At 33.0% G+C, this 15,649-nt stretch overlaps 1 protein-coding gene across 1 annotated transcript in view; it reads right to left on the bottom strand.

Moving 5' to 3' along the window:
- Positions 1–15,649, bottom strand: part of LOC145240304 (uncharacterized) — a 243,164-nt gene that overhangs the window by 31,888 nt on the left and 195,627 nt on the right. Inside the window, exons 20-21 of the mRNA XM_080103886.1 lie at positions 14,504–14,531; positions 12,290–12,468 (exon numbers count right to left, since the gene is read on the bottom strand). Of these exons, the coding sequence (XP_079960012.1) occupies positions 12,290–12,468; positions 14,504–14,531 (207 nt within the window). The remainder of the gene's footprint in view (positions 1–12,289; positions 12,469–14,503; positions 14,532–15,649) is intronic.

Genomic DNA, 15,649 nt, shown 5'->3' with positions numbered 1-15,649 from the left:
ATTAATTAAATTTTACGAGCCCAGTATTTTTCAATTTTTAAACTTTAAAAATCTATCAAAATTTTTTTTATTGATTCTATTTTTACGATATTTTCAGGGTCAATGTGAAATTTTATGCTCTTTCCAATAAACTGAATATAATATTTTAGACAAACGTTTTTTTTTTTATTCACCCCCCCCTATTTTCAAATGTCTATTAAAAAGTAAATAATTAATTTACTCACCAAAGTTTTATGCATCACAAATTGAAGAGAAAAGATCAATAAATAATATATTCAGATTTAAAACAAAAAAGTAGTGTTTTTTTTTTAGAAATTTTTTAGAACTTTTTTTTAAACCACGTTGTTTTTTTTTTTTTTTTTTTTTATTGGTCCTTGCTCCTTTAATTGAAAAAAAAAATGAAGGCTTGAATTACATTTTTCGATGAGTTATAAGCTTGGAAAGACAGGGGGTGGAATTATTCAATATTTTTCACGAAATTTCTGACAAACCTACTTATGCACTTATGTTACCGTGATATTTTTTAAAAATCATAGTTACAAGTTATTACAGTCGTATTTGTGTGTGTGTGCATGTGTGTGTGCATGTGTGTGTGCATGTGTGTTTGTGTGAGTGCTATGATAGAAATCAATCTTATACTGTTCAACTGGTCGTGAAGTCATACTAGAGAATAAAACCTGCTACCAGAACAATAGTTAAAATTCGCTACTAAACGAGCGAACATGTGGTGTGGTCTTACTACTCCTTTTCAGCGTAGCTTGATTGTTACTAGGAATCGAACTCCAGACCTTATGTGTGTGTGTGTGTGTGTGTGTGTGTGTGTGTGTGTGTGTGTGTGTGTGTGTGTGTGTGTGTGTGTGTGTGTGTGTGTGTGTTCTTGGCAGTTTTACTTGTGGCATCTTTCATGTTGACCTCCAGCTATTGTCTGGTCATCAGAAGAGTATATGCGCACCATTTCGGAGACTTATTCTTGTCGACTTTTTCACGTATTGCCTCCCTCACTGATGGGAGGTCTCATTACTGACTTATATTTCAATCTAATGCACTATTCAATTAAATTGAAACAACTGGACGTTTAACGGTTTAGTCTCGCGTTTCGTTTAATGACTCAGCGTCTCATGTCTTCGTTGCGTGAAAACGTTCTCTCTTGTAACAGAGATAAGTATATATATATATATATTTGCTGATATATCACCATGTGACATTTATTTTTTGCCCAGAACCACATTGCACATTATTCGAAGATTTTTATGAGGTGGCTCTTTAATTCTCTTAATAAATTTTTTCATCGAATACCATCGATATATTTATTTTTGGAAAAATCTTTAGTTTTCGATATAGAAGGAGGGAATAAACTTAGCAAAATTTTAACCGCGATCGTAACTTTACGATAAAAGTTTTAACATCATTTCTTTATTTGTAATTCATTAAATAACGTTAAAAGTTTTCGTGTGTGCGTGTGTATGTGCGTGTGTATGTGCGTGTGTGTGTGAAAGAGAGAGATAGACACAGAGAGAGAGGGGGAGAGAGGGAGAAAAGGAGAGAGAGGGAGAGAGAGAGGGGGAGAGAAAGGGAGAGAGGGAGAGAGCGGGAGAGAGAGAGAAAGAGAAGAGAGAGAGGGGGAGGAGAGAGAGAGTGTGTGTGTATGTGTGTGTGTGTGTGTGTGTGTGTGTGTGTGTGTGTGTGTGTGTGTGTATAAAAAGAATGTTCCAAGTTTATTATTTTACAGTATTTTTTTGTATAACAATTATTGATCGTTTAATTTTAATTTGTTTGTTTATTCCCTAAATTTATAATTTAGTTTTTGCAGTATTTAATTGTCTCCTGCTTCAAACATATATAATTTTACATGCATAATTTTTATTCGATTATTATTCTTTTTTAGATTGAATAAAATCCAATCTAATCGTGTTTCATTTTCTTTTTAAATGCAATTTTTAAATAAATAATTAACAAATTTTAATCTTTAAAATCTATGAAACAACGAAATGTTTATCTACTGTTTAGCTAGAAACAATGCACAACTCTTCCTTTTCAATTAATTCTTTTTTTTTTTTTTAATATTTAATTATTTCTTGGTTTCAGTTCTTTTTTTGTTTTTTTTAATATTGAATAAGTTCAGTTTTAGTATAAATCATATCCCTTATTTTTCTCTTTTTAAATGCATTTTATTTTTGTAAAAAGCTCTTATTAATTATAGAGAGCTCAGCTATTCGACAGTTCTTGGGTACTTGTACCTCAGGCCTGACGTAATTTTTCAGTGGTCAGGCCTACTTTAGGGTGTTCGTGGGGCTACTCGCTGCGATAATCAATCTTCTATGTTGCGAGTTATGCATTTTCCAATCTTTGTCTTTGTTCTACAATCTTCTACACTTATCAACCCTCTTCCCCCTTCGTTCCTAATCATGTAAAATAGATCGATATCATCTTTCGGGTGGAATGCATTGTCAATTAATTTTCTCGTCTTATGACCAAGAAGCTTATATTTTTCCCAGAATATCTTATTAGTGATACTTCCCAGATATTTATTCTATAAATTACATTTCTACGGTATAGTTTTGTTTCTAAGAGTTTCCTTGTTCTTCTTAGGTACCCCTTTTCCAATCCGTTTTATTTGATGAATTTGATAGTGCTCGGTTCTAGAAGACCCAAATATTTGTAAGCATCACGTTTAACGAACACTCTCATCTCCTTTTCGTTTGGCAGTTACTTCTGATGTCTGTAGTTTTCCCCCTTTTCACCTCTAGCAGTGCACACTTTTCCATTCCAAATTCAATTCCAATGTCATGGCTGAATATTCTGTTTATGTTTATCATATTTTTCAGTTCCCTTTTTTGTCGCGATTAGCTTCAGATCATGAGGTGATTGTTCTATCGCTGTAAACTTGTACCCGACATCACATTTCCTAAGTTTATAGTTGAGTGGCATCATGATTATGATTAATCTATCCATCCAGCGCGGCTGTAGCCGAGATTGAACTCACTACACGAGTTTGTAGTGTAATTCAAATTTTGTCGGTAGCTGAATACTTGATGCTTCGCCAGGGTTATCAAGGGTATTTTTTTTTATCATGACGCCATCATTAGATGGGGTGCCTACCACGGCTTAAGAAAGTCTCATCTACCCTCGGAGAAGGATAGATCGCGCCAGTTTGTCAACCTGGTATTTTACCTCGCGGAACATACAGCGTCTCGTCTTCCTAAATGGTCACCCATCTGGTACTGGCTAGGCTCAACGTTGCTTAACTTCGGTGATTTGACGAAAATCGGCGTGTCAACGTGATTGTGCCGTATATAAATAAATGCCATATATATAAATATATGATAAATAGTGGTGATAGCGAGTCTACTTATCTCAGTCAAATGTTGTCCTCCTATATTCAGTTCCGGTCTCCCGTTGCTTTCTTGATAATATTAATAATCTTGTCACATACCTTGTACATTCTTAAGTATTCAATTATCCATGCTTGAAGGATTCTGCCATATGCTTTATTGTAATGATCCGTGCCATGGCCTTGTTCTTTTTCCTGCTTTTTACCTCCTTTAGGATCTTTTGATCTGTGTATAACAAGCCGTGCGCTCCACATTTTTCTTTCCAATACCCTCTTTCTCCCTCTGTTAAGGGAGTGGCAGATTTGTTCGCTCCGCTGTGCCGTTAAGATGTTCCACATGGTTGGTAAGCAGGTTATTGGGCTGTAGTTGCTTGGGGTCGTCCCCCTTCCAGCGTCCTTTTGTATCAACGTAGTTCTTCATTTGGTCACCTATTCTGGTACACCTTTTTTCGAGATACATCTGCTTGGTTTTTGCACTAGACTATTATGCAGCCCCTGAATTAAAAAAAAGATCTAGTATGCGTGTGTTCCATTGTATCCTGGTTATTTCCAGTTTACCATTTACCTTAGGATCATCTTGAGGGTTTATTCATTAATTTCTATTTCTCTTCCTTCTTTAATTACCTGTAGTTCAGTTTTTATGACTTTCAGCCATTTGACGTTTTTGTTGTAATCTTGACGATGTCCCCATATTTGACTCCAGAAGTGTTTTCTTTCTATTAGATCCGGTAGTTCTGTTCTTGTTATCCTTCCGTTTACATTTCTTTAATTGTTTTCGAAAGCCATTCTGTTGAGGATGTTTCTTTTGCTGATATCCTTTATCAATCTTCGTGTTTCTTAGTAAATCTTTCTTTGTGAATGAGATTCCCCCCTCCGATTATTATTTGTACTCGTGAGGAGTTCTCACACAGGTCACCATCAGAAATTACTCACGGACGAGAACCAGTGGTGTTCCCTAGAGTCTGGATGACGACAAGTCTTCTCAGATTTCAAGTACTCTTCACCTCTTTCGATAACCTATACAAAAGAACGCAACAGCCGTTTACCATTGATTTTTCGCTCGCAAAGACAATTGGACATCGCTGGGATTTGGATAGAACAAGCCTACCTAAGGCCTAACTCTTGTTTGCACTCATCCCTTAATGTCTGATTAATACTTTCTATATTCATTATTATTATTATTATTATTATTATTATTATTATTATTATTATTGTTGTTGTTGTTATCATTATTGTTATTGTTATTAGTATTATTGTTATTGTTATTGTTGTTGTTATTATTATTATTATTTTTATTATTGTTATTTTTATTGTTATTATTATTATTGTTATTATTATTTATATTATTATTGTTATTATTAGTAGTAGTATTATTAGTATTATTGTTATTGTTATTATTATTGTTGTTATTATTATTATTGTTATTATTATTATTGTTATTATTATTATTGTTGTTATTATTATTGTTATTATTATTATTGTTATTGTTGTGTTATTATTATTGTTATTATTATTATTGTTATTATTATCATTGTTATTATTATTATTATTGTTATTATATTTGTTATTATTATTGTTATTATTATTAGTAGTATTATTAGTATTATTATTGTTGTTATTATTATTATTGTTATTATTGTTATTATTATTATTGTTATTGTTTTTATTATTATTATTGTTATTATTATTGTTATTATTATTGTTATTATTAGTAGTAGTATTAGTATTATTATTATTGTTATTATTATTATTATAATAATTATTATTACTAATATTGTTTATTATTATTATTATTATTATTATTATTGTTATTATCATTGTTGTTATTATTATTATTGTTATTATTAATTATAATGAAGGAAAAAGTCAGGAAGGAGTATCTTAGAAGAGTGGAACTAATCACAAAGTCGAAACTATATGGAGGAAATCTAATGAAAACAGTAAATGCATGGGCAGTCAGTGTTTTGAGATACAGTGCGGGAATTTTAGAATGGTCTGACAAGGCTTTGCCTGCCATGGATATCAAAACAAGAAAAGTTTTAGCAATGTTTGGTATATTTCACATTTGAAATAGCTTAGCAAAGCTGTATCAAAAGAGGAAAAATAGTGGGAGAGGATTGAAAACTGTAAAAGATTGTGTTAGAACCAAGGAGATGTCGTTGAAGAAGCATGTGGTTAGAAGTGAGGAGTGGATGCTTAAGGTTGTGGCCAATGAAGTGGAGGTATGTGAGACCAAGGCTAGGAGAGGAAGTTGCTGCAGAATGCTGGATTTGTGGTAAAACCTCAGAGTCAATTGCACACCTTGCAACAGGGTGTAGTGGACTGGCACAGAGAGAGTACCGCAAAGGACATGATCGCATGGGACTCTGGATATATTGGGAGGTCTGTAAGATGGTTGGGATGAATTGTGCTGGAAAGTGGTTTGAGGAGGCGCCTGATGAAGGGAGCACAAGTGAGGATGGAAATGTAGAGGTATGGTGAGGCAAAATGTCAGGACGACCAAGCAATTGGAACATAATCGTCCGGATTTGGTCGTCATTGACAAGGTTTCAAAAAACTGGCAGATTGTAGACTTCTCAGTCCCCTGGGACAGAAACGTGAGAGAGAAGGAAAATGAGAAGTGGAGCAATTATGCTCCCATTAGCTTTGGAGATACGGCGTATACACGGGGTTAAAACACAAATAAACCCGGTCGTAGTTGGTATGCTAGGATTAGTATCAAGTCGTCTGGAAGGACAATTGAAAAAACCACGAATCCCCGATGTTTCAGGTGGCCTTCAGACTTCTGCTATTGTAGGTATCACCAACACCCTTAGGAAAACCCTTGATCTTTGAAGCTCCTGGTTTAGAGCCGGGATTTAAGGAGATCCTCTGGAAATTAATTCCATCCATTCCCAGAGAGACGTTGATAAACGAAATCCGAATTATTATTATTATTATTATTATTATTATTATTATTATTATTATTATTATTATTATTATTATTATTGCTGTTCATTTATTATTATTATTGATTTATTATTATTATTGTTATTATTATTATTGATTTATTATTATTATTATTGATTTATTATTATTATTATTGATTTATTATTAGTATTATTATTATTGTTATTATTATTATGGTTATTATTATTATTATTACTATTATTATTATTATTATTATTATTATTATTGATGTTGTTGTTATTGTTGCTTTTATTATTACTTTTACTATTATTATCATTATTACAACTAGGACTATCATTATTAGTTTTGTTCTTATTATTGTTATTATTATTGCCATTATTATTATTATTATTATTATTATTATTATTATTATTATTATTATTATTATTATTATTAGAATTTCCCTTTCTAATGATTTTGTCAATTCAACCTCTAAAATAATTTTCTTCATTTCGACCATTAATAGAGAAATCCAATCCTGTTAAATGTTTCATCCGAACATGATCTCTTGTTTCATTTGTTTCATTTTATTTCTGAATTCATCAAATTCCATCCTACAATATTCAACATTATTACTTTTCTCTATCTAATCTGAAAAAAAATTACTAAAAGTTTATTACCCTATTAAAAAAATGAATTTGTTAATAAATCTAGATTTTGATCTCTGCCAAAATATTACATTTTATTATCGAAGCACAATATACTATATTTCTTTTAGTCTGTTTTTTTTTCTCTATCTGTCTCACTTTTTCTCAGAAACTACTGGGCTGATCTAGCTAAAATTTTGTGTGGATTTTTATTATGATAAGGTGCATGGAACATCTTTAGTGTAGTATTTATTAACATACAGTCTGGATTAATATGAATTAATAGTTGTTGTTTTTTTATTAATATAATTATACACTGACATGTGTTTCGTTATCTACGACTCATCAGAGTGGCTGAATCTGTCACTCTGATGTCGTAAACGACGAAACACGTTTCATTGGATAATTATATTAATAAACAAAAATATATATATATATATGCCGCTCCCAATTTGGGGGTACCAAATTAGTAAAAGGGGAAATTATTCCCAACCCGCATTTAGATAAAAATGCACTTTTGTATAAATAATGAAATTAATTCAAAACGTATCACAAAAACAAAAACAGATAAATAACATCTAATTAATAGAGATTAGTATTTAATGCAAAAATGAGCACAAATTAAACCAAGTTCAACCATTAATCTGGCATTAAGTATTGATTAAGTACTTAAGTATTAAATAATGATTGATTAAGTATTGATTCTAAGTGAGTGGATTATAGTTTTTGCCTGTTTTTAACCGACTAAAAAGTATATATTTGTTTTTAACTTTTATTAATTCCCATCCATAATGCGTCCTAGATATGACCTGAAACTATATCCGATGATGAGGCCCAGCTTGCGGGCTTTGGGAAGTGTGGAACAACCCTTTAATTGCCATTGCTACCAGGTCCACTCTGACCTGGAGTGGTAGTACCTGTTAGGGTCCCAACTATGGGTTAAATAGAAACCGACTTTAAAAAAAAAATAAACAAATAGATTCTATTAAAAAAATGTCTTCAAAATCATTGAATTCGGCATTAAATAACCTGAAAAGGGTTGATATGCCGTAAAACAAAAACAACCAACCAACCAGCCATGCATAATATAAGGCGCACTGTCAGTCACAGTTTTTTTAACGAATATTTCTTTTAGAAATGGAAAATATTGCATTAATTATAAACTAGCAGGACCTGTGGAAATTCCACAGGTCCTGCTAGTTTATAATTAATGCAATAAAATATTATGTATTGGATAACTAATAAATTATTAACTGATAAATATGAATTTTTTTTAATAATAAAAAAAAAGAATGGTCGGAAAAACGTAATAAAAAAGGGTACATGCACAGGGGAGATATAGGTGTGAGAGAAAAAAAGTGAAGAACTGATTTTCTTTGTCACCACTTCCAGTAGCAGCCATGCCGAAAATTAGGAAAAATGTTAGTTGGCTATAACTGAATATCCGTATTTATCTGAAGGGCAAGATAAGTTTAATTTTGTTAAATTACCTTTTTCTCTGCAAATTCATCCAAACAAAAATATTCTTTTTAGATAGGAAAAAAAAAAATTCCTGAATTTTTTGAGTAAAAATAGTAATTCTATCGCAATGATAAAGTATCAACAATAATTCCTTGGAGATGACTAGCGAAAAATCTGAAAGTGCTAGAGCAAATGGAAGCGAAAGCTGGATAGATATTTGTAAACAAGATGATTGTATCAATGGAGTGTGCATGTTGGACAGTTGATTCCCTGGACAATTGCATACCTTTCATAAATATTTGAAGTTACCATTCCTTAATTTTTTCAAACATTTTTTTTTTAAATTAGTCTAAACTAGCAGGACTACCTGGCATTGCCCAAGATTTTGGATAACAAAGAAATGTTAAAGAAGTGTTCAACGAATTTAAAAACTTCCTCAATCATGTGACTTTAAAAAAAAATTTCTTTCATGTTTGCAACTGTTTCAATATAAAGAAGTCACCAGCAGTTGTTTGACTTTTTGGATTTTGGTAGATTTTTGTTTCATTTATTTTTCAATTTATTAATGAACGGTCTTATGAAGCATTGTATTTAGATTCAGTTGGGGTGGTACTAAGTGGTTAATGACATTGACTGAGAACATGGTGTGCCAAGTTCAAATGCAGTTCATTTCGCAGAAACGGCTTCATCAAAACCCACACCTGACCTTGTGTCTAACCCAATGGAGAGAAGATAGATAAAATAGAGCATTGTATTTGGATTTATAAACTTACTAGCAGACTGTTCTGCATTGCCCAGTCATAAGATACGTTTAAATATGATAGATTAATCCATGCAGATTACGTATTATTATTATACGGACAATTCGTTATCAATTATTATAATGAACCTAATATATAGTAGTGAGATCAAAACTAAAAAATATGTATAAACTAGCAGGACCTGTGGAAATTCCACAAGGGACTCATTCATATGTAATATATTGATGTTGGCATTCTGTAGATGTTCAGTGTAAATGGAGACGCTCTGATATTATTGTAGCTCTTTTGTTAAAACTGCAAAAGTATTTATCTAAGCTAGCACGAACGCCTGGCCAAGCCCGGTCGTAAAGTACGCTTAAATATCATATTTTAATTCTTGCAGATTTCGTATATATTATTATAGAGTTAATGTTCTATCGGTTTTTATATATTATAAAGTTGCGATTTCAATATATATATAAAAATGTTTGAAAAAATTAAGGAATGGTAACTTCAAATATTTATGAAAGGTATGCAATTGTCCAGGGAATCAACTGTCCAACATGCACACTCCATTGATACAATCATCTTGTTTACAAATATCTATCCAGCTTTCGCTTCCATTTGCTCTAGCACTTTCAGAATTTTGTACCTCCAAACATATATATATATATATATATATATATATATATATATATATATATATATATATATATGTTTGGAGGTACAAAATTTATATACAGTTTTGAAAATAATAAGCGGAAGTTTCTCAAGCGCTCTTTCGGCTATCATCTCATCAGGAGAAAATCGATGGCGTACAAAATAATATTATGTCGAAAATAAAGAGTTCTAATGGGGAACTTATAAAATGTGCCAAAAGTACGGGGACACTAAAATAAATTTATTAACGTTTAAAAATGATTAAAATATTGGCACAACGAGGGAGAAAAAAGAAACGGGAGAAAAGATTCAAAGTTCCCCAAAGAGAAACAATGCGTTGGATGTTTCCTTTTGTCAGCACAAAGAAGGTTTACGCACCGCAATAGAGACATACTCCAAAATCTTTAAATAGTTTCTGGAGTCCGCTCTATGTAGCACCTCGAACCATTCTATTTTATATCTATCGGCACAGCACGGGTTGTCAACCAAATGCTGGCCAATAGCAGAGTCCAAGGCTGCAGAAGGAGGGAGACCACCAGACCCCATCCTCCCTTGTCTGACCTTCGTATAAACCAGCATGTTCCATCAATGACTTGGGTGCATTGGCTTGACTCGGAACCAAAATAATTAGTATAATAATAATAATAATAAATTAATAAAAAATATTTCTTTTAGAAATGGAAAATATTGCATTAATACTAGATGATAAATAAGGCATGATGGGAAATCGAAACCGACACTTTGAGAGATTCAGTCTTATGATCTACGAACTGAGCTATTTAGACGTTCTCATGAATAAATTTTAAAACATAACCTTCACAAAATAATTATTGTCTTGACGTGACATCATAGATGTATGTCTCCAAACTTATAGAGTGCGTCAAGGTATAGTTTTTGAATAAATAATTTGTATACATGCAATACAGTTCTAAAAATGCCCTTTATATTAAGAGTGAATGTACCAATTAAACACAAATAAGATGAACGATGTATTTGCTAGTTATGAAATTGTAAACAGATGAACGATGTATTTGCTAGTTAATAGGTTGTTGCAAAAATCATGTCGTTTCTTTTTACACTGTTGAACGTCAAAAAACGACATTTTTTTGCACCAACATAATAGTTACATTAATAATGTTGAAAGTTTCATTCAGTGGAAAGTGGCGTTGGTGAAGTAGCGGACAACGTAGACTAACGACCACACTGTATGTTAAGTTTGAATTCAGTCAATTTTATGACACTATTTTTCATCTATGGATGTTGAGAATCTTTTTTACCTACCTGATTCCAGAAAGAATCGGAGAAATCCATGGCGACAGCAGAAGCAATCCAATCAAAAAGCAAAAGTCGTAGTGTGGCGCAATAATAAAGAGTTCTTTTGGGGGAGTTTCAGATCCCCATATTTTGAGGCCTTACATCCGGCTTTCCCTGTATTGAAGACGACATTTAAAAATATGTTATGGAAAACATGGCAGAGACTCAGATTGAGAGACGTTTATAAAATCTCAGCCATGTCAAAGCAATCAGGGTAGTCAGGTGCAAAAGGTCAGACTTACTTGGATGACACCTGGATTTGTAAAACAATTTTTCAGTGTCTTTTTTTTTTAATATGCACCTATCTCTTCCTTTCTTTCTCTATCTCCCTTTTTCTCTTTTTCTCTCTTGTTTTTTCGTCATCACAAGAGAAAAGGAATGGTCAGTTGAAATCGGAACCCCGAAGGCCACAAGTCGCCAGCTCGACTCTCGAGTTCTTAAAATGCTTTTTCAAATGTTAAAATAACAGGATTTTATTTTTATATAAAAAATAGATGCTTATCTTACAATGTTGAATTCTATCACAACGGTTCAGTCAGTAATGATGCCGAGAACTAGAAGAGAACGTCCGTCAAGACTACACGTAGCCGACGTCATACCAACCTTTTCATCGAAAGGGAATGTTCCTATCATCTTATCTGGGGAGCTGGTTGCTGTGCCAGGACATAACAGCGGTTCTAGAAACGTCCCAACGGTACAGATAAATCAAAGCACTTTACCCTATAAATTTTGAATGAATGAATATCACGTCTTCATGCATTACAATAGAATAAAAAATATGTGTAATAATAAGAATTACTGAATATGAGTTGAATGGCCGGTGACGAACAAACGGACGATGAACAAAGAATCAGCATTTACCTTAGGAGGATTAAACTGATTTTCTCCGAAGGAGGAAGTTTCTAGGGAATATGAAATTCACAATTAGCCCCCAGTCGCATGTATATCGTGATCAAGGGAGGTGACGACATTGGTTTTTTGCAGTTCTTGCAAGGAAGTTCCGACGTCCTCCTACATACAGAGCTTAGTATTCCAGAATGGTCATCTATCTGATGCTGACAAGGATCAACGTTGCTTGACTTCGGTGATATAACGAGAACCGGTGTGCCAGTGTGATTATGTTGTATATAGCAGATGGCTTTAAAATCTAACTAACAAAATGAAACACTCCTCCCCCCCCCCAAAAAAAAATTGAACCAAATTAAACTCTGTACTCCAAAATTTTGAAAAGAAATATGGGTGTGCACCTTGAGTTTGCGCGCAATTTCCTGTTTGCTGAGCATTGGATCGATGCCCATTCTTTGAAGATCTGCTCTTGATAGTTTGCCCAGATCAATACGTCGCTTGCCATCCTTCAATTTCGGTTGGCCATCTTCATCCGCCTCAAAATAGTCACCATCGGATGTTTCTCCACTGCTCCCAATTCCTAATAGGAAACAATATTTTGGAATTAAAAAAGAAGAGAAAACACGTATTTAGCGTTTAAAACATTTAATTTCAACTAGGAAATTATTCGCATCTGACAATATCCTATATCTCGACAAAGCCAGCATCCGTTCCTTGCCACATTTTGGCTGGTGCATTCATCTCTCCCTTTTAGACAGGGTTCGAAAAAGAGTCTCCAGCCTATCAACCCACGTCCTATTAAAAAATAGTTATATATATATATATATATATATATATATATATATATATATATATATATATATATATATATATAACTATTTTTTAATTATTTAACCTCTTCAGCATTATAAAATGTTGCAATTTTTATGGACTTAAATTTATTTTGTTTAGTTTTCGTAACATGAAATATGGAGGATTAGAAAACCTAAAAAATATTTCCCTCACATATTTAACGAAAACTGATTTTAAAATACAAATTAATTTTAAATTCAATACGTATCGAAAATTTCATGGAAATCTGATCATTAGTTGATTTTTGCCAGATTTTTTTAAACACAGGCGTATTTAGGGCTTCAAAATGATCACTACATAGGAGCGTTGTTTTAAGGCGTCGATAATGTAAACACAATTTTGGTCTCGCATTTTCATTATTTTCATATACTGTAAAAATCTTTTTAAAACATTACTAGTTTATTTGAAGCTTATTCATTTAAATGATGTAAAATTTATGATGATAACATTAAATTAAATTACAATTACATCGTGTTACATATAGTGGGGGGGTAATCTGTGTCTCGCGTTGGAAGTACCTAATAAGCAGACATCTCGCTGTTCAACCTTCTGTAGACATGCTCCCAATAGTAACTCCTTATGTCCACTTTGCTTCGTCTGGGGTTGTTATGAGTAAAAAAAAACGATACAAGTCGGTTCAATTGCAGTATAGTGATTGCTACAATATCTCACAAATTTTGCATGGTTTATGCCTAAATTTAAGATAAAATTGATTGTTGATCTTGTGAGTATTGTATTATCATAAAATTCCGATTTTCTTTCTAACGCATCCAAATTTCAACTTTATTCACAAAATTTACTCGACAACTTCCATTTGTTATCATGGAAAATATCGTCCGGAATTTTCGATATAATTTCCGATATAATTACCGATTTTGTTCTAAATTGCTGATTTTTATACAATTGCCGATTCCGATTGCAATAATAAAAGCTCATGAAAGAACGCGGCATAAAAGTAATCACTTTCGCAACTACTGATCCCCTATCGAAAGAGTTTATAAATTGTGACGATTTCTGTTCGTATTTATAAGAAATTGATAGTTGAAACTTTTGATTAAAGTCAAGATGGCTTGCTCTTTTTTACTCCCAGTTTTGCGAAGCAGACGGGACGAAGATGACAACCCAGATAGGGTCCCTTCTGATAAATGATTATCTTTCTCTCAGATAACGTTGTCTATGTTAAAGAGAGCTTTCTAACTAATAGCGTTATTATTTAGAAAGCCGTTCCTGTTATTATTTAGAAAGCTGTTCCTAACATGAGAAATCGGAACGACATTTTTTAACGTGAAAACTTTCACACATACACACACACACACGTGTGTGCGCGTGCACACGCGTCTTATAGTAGTGTGTGTGTGTCTTATCGTGGTGTGTGTGCACGCGCGTCTTATAGTGGTGTGTGTGTGTCTTATAGTGGTGCGTGTGCGTCTTATAGTGGTGTGTGTGTGTGCATGCGCGTCTTATAGTGGTGTGTATGTGAGTATGTGTGTGTGCGCACGCGCGTCTTATACTGATGTGTGCATGTGTGTATGCGCGCGCACGCGCACGCGCGTCTTATAGTGGCGGTGTGAATGGATATTAAGGTAATTATTATTTTACTGCATTCGCACCCATTATAGTATCCGCTAGGATAGATTTACACGACCGTGTCGAGTTGCCTTATTAGAGTATTAAAAGGCCTCTTATATTGTCTAGAAACAACGGATACAATCTTTTTGTTGATTTTTAGTTCAAAGAAATTCTGATTGAATGAACCTACTTACCGTATTCATAGTCGGAATCGGTTTCATACTGAAAGAAATAAAGACAAAAAAGTTAATCGGACAATAAAATGTGTGTTCGCTGATCCAACATTGAACAACTATTTTAAATGAAGTCATTCTATAGCTGCAAGCATCAATTTGTAAAAAACAACAACAAAAAAAAAACAATCAACCTTTTACATTTACGGATGGCTTAAATAACATAATGTTTCTTTTGAACGCAAGTCAAGTTTAATGGTATCTATGCAAACATTTATAAAAAATATTTTCATAGGTACTGATGGATCAAGTAATTTCAAATTTTCCTCCGTCTCTCCTAAACACAACCTCAGTTTAATAATCTCCTATAGAAGCGTTTATTTATTAAAATTATATATATATATATATATATATATATATATTTTAATTTATGGCTGACTAAACTGACTTTTGAACATCATCTAATGATAGCAAGTCAGTAGTGACAATGGGGATATAAGCGTAGAATATAAAATTGCTGAATAGTGGAGTGTACACATTGGAGACGATATTTATAACAGAGGATGAGGCATTAATATAACGGTGTATACGGCTATGAGGGCGATGCGATAATTACTTGTTCATTTTATTAATATGATAGATATGAATCTGAAGAGATGTGAACTGGACAGTTCTTTTTAACATGGAGAAAGGAATTCATTATTGCTGATGGGGACGGACAGTTAACACTTTGGAAGGGTGTTTCATACAATGTTCATTTACAAAAACGATAGATAAAACGCATTACCTTTAGGTTGATGACAAACATGAAGACATTTATTCTAGCTAGATGAGATGATGATCAGATATTCCTTGCCCCTTAGATTTCTACAGTATTGTCTCCCTTTCTGGCTCGCTTCCGAAAGGAGCCTTGCTAACTGAACTCTCCCGACTCTCTCGACTCTAACTGTCAACTCCGAACTGTACACTCTTTGACACTTATTCTCGAGTGGCCTCTGGGCCTTGATAAATGGTGACTCCTATGTAAAAGAAAACTTTTCTGACTGACTGAGTCTGATTTAACTGACTATATTGTAATCTATCTTTCTTTGTGACGTCAGATCGTGCTCAAACCTGTGAATGTCTCCTCACGTGGATTCTACATCTTATGTATCTAATGTTTTTAGG

This window comes from Euprymna scolopes, chromosome 19 (assembly GCF_053919585.1).
Source record: "Euprymna scolopes isolate OS-2025 chromosome 19, ASM5391958v1, whole genome shotgun sequence".
NCBI lineage: Eukaryota > Metazoa > Mollusca > Cephalopoda > Sepiida > Sepiolidae > Euprymna > Euprymna scolopes.
The sequence above is the reverse complement of the archived record's forward strand: the minus strand, read 5'-3'. Positions and strand labels throughout refer to the sequence as shown.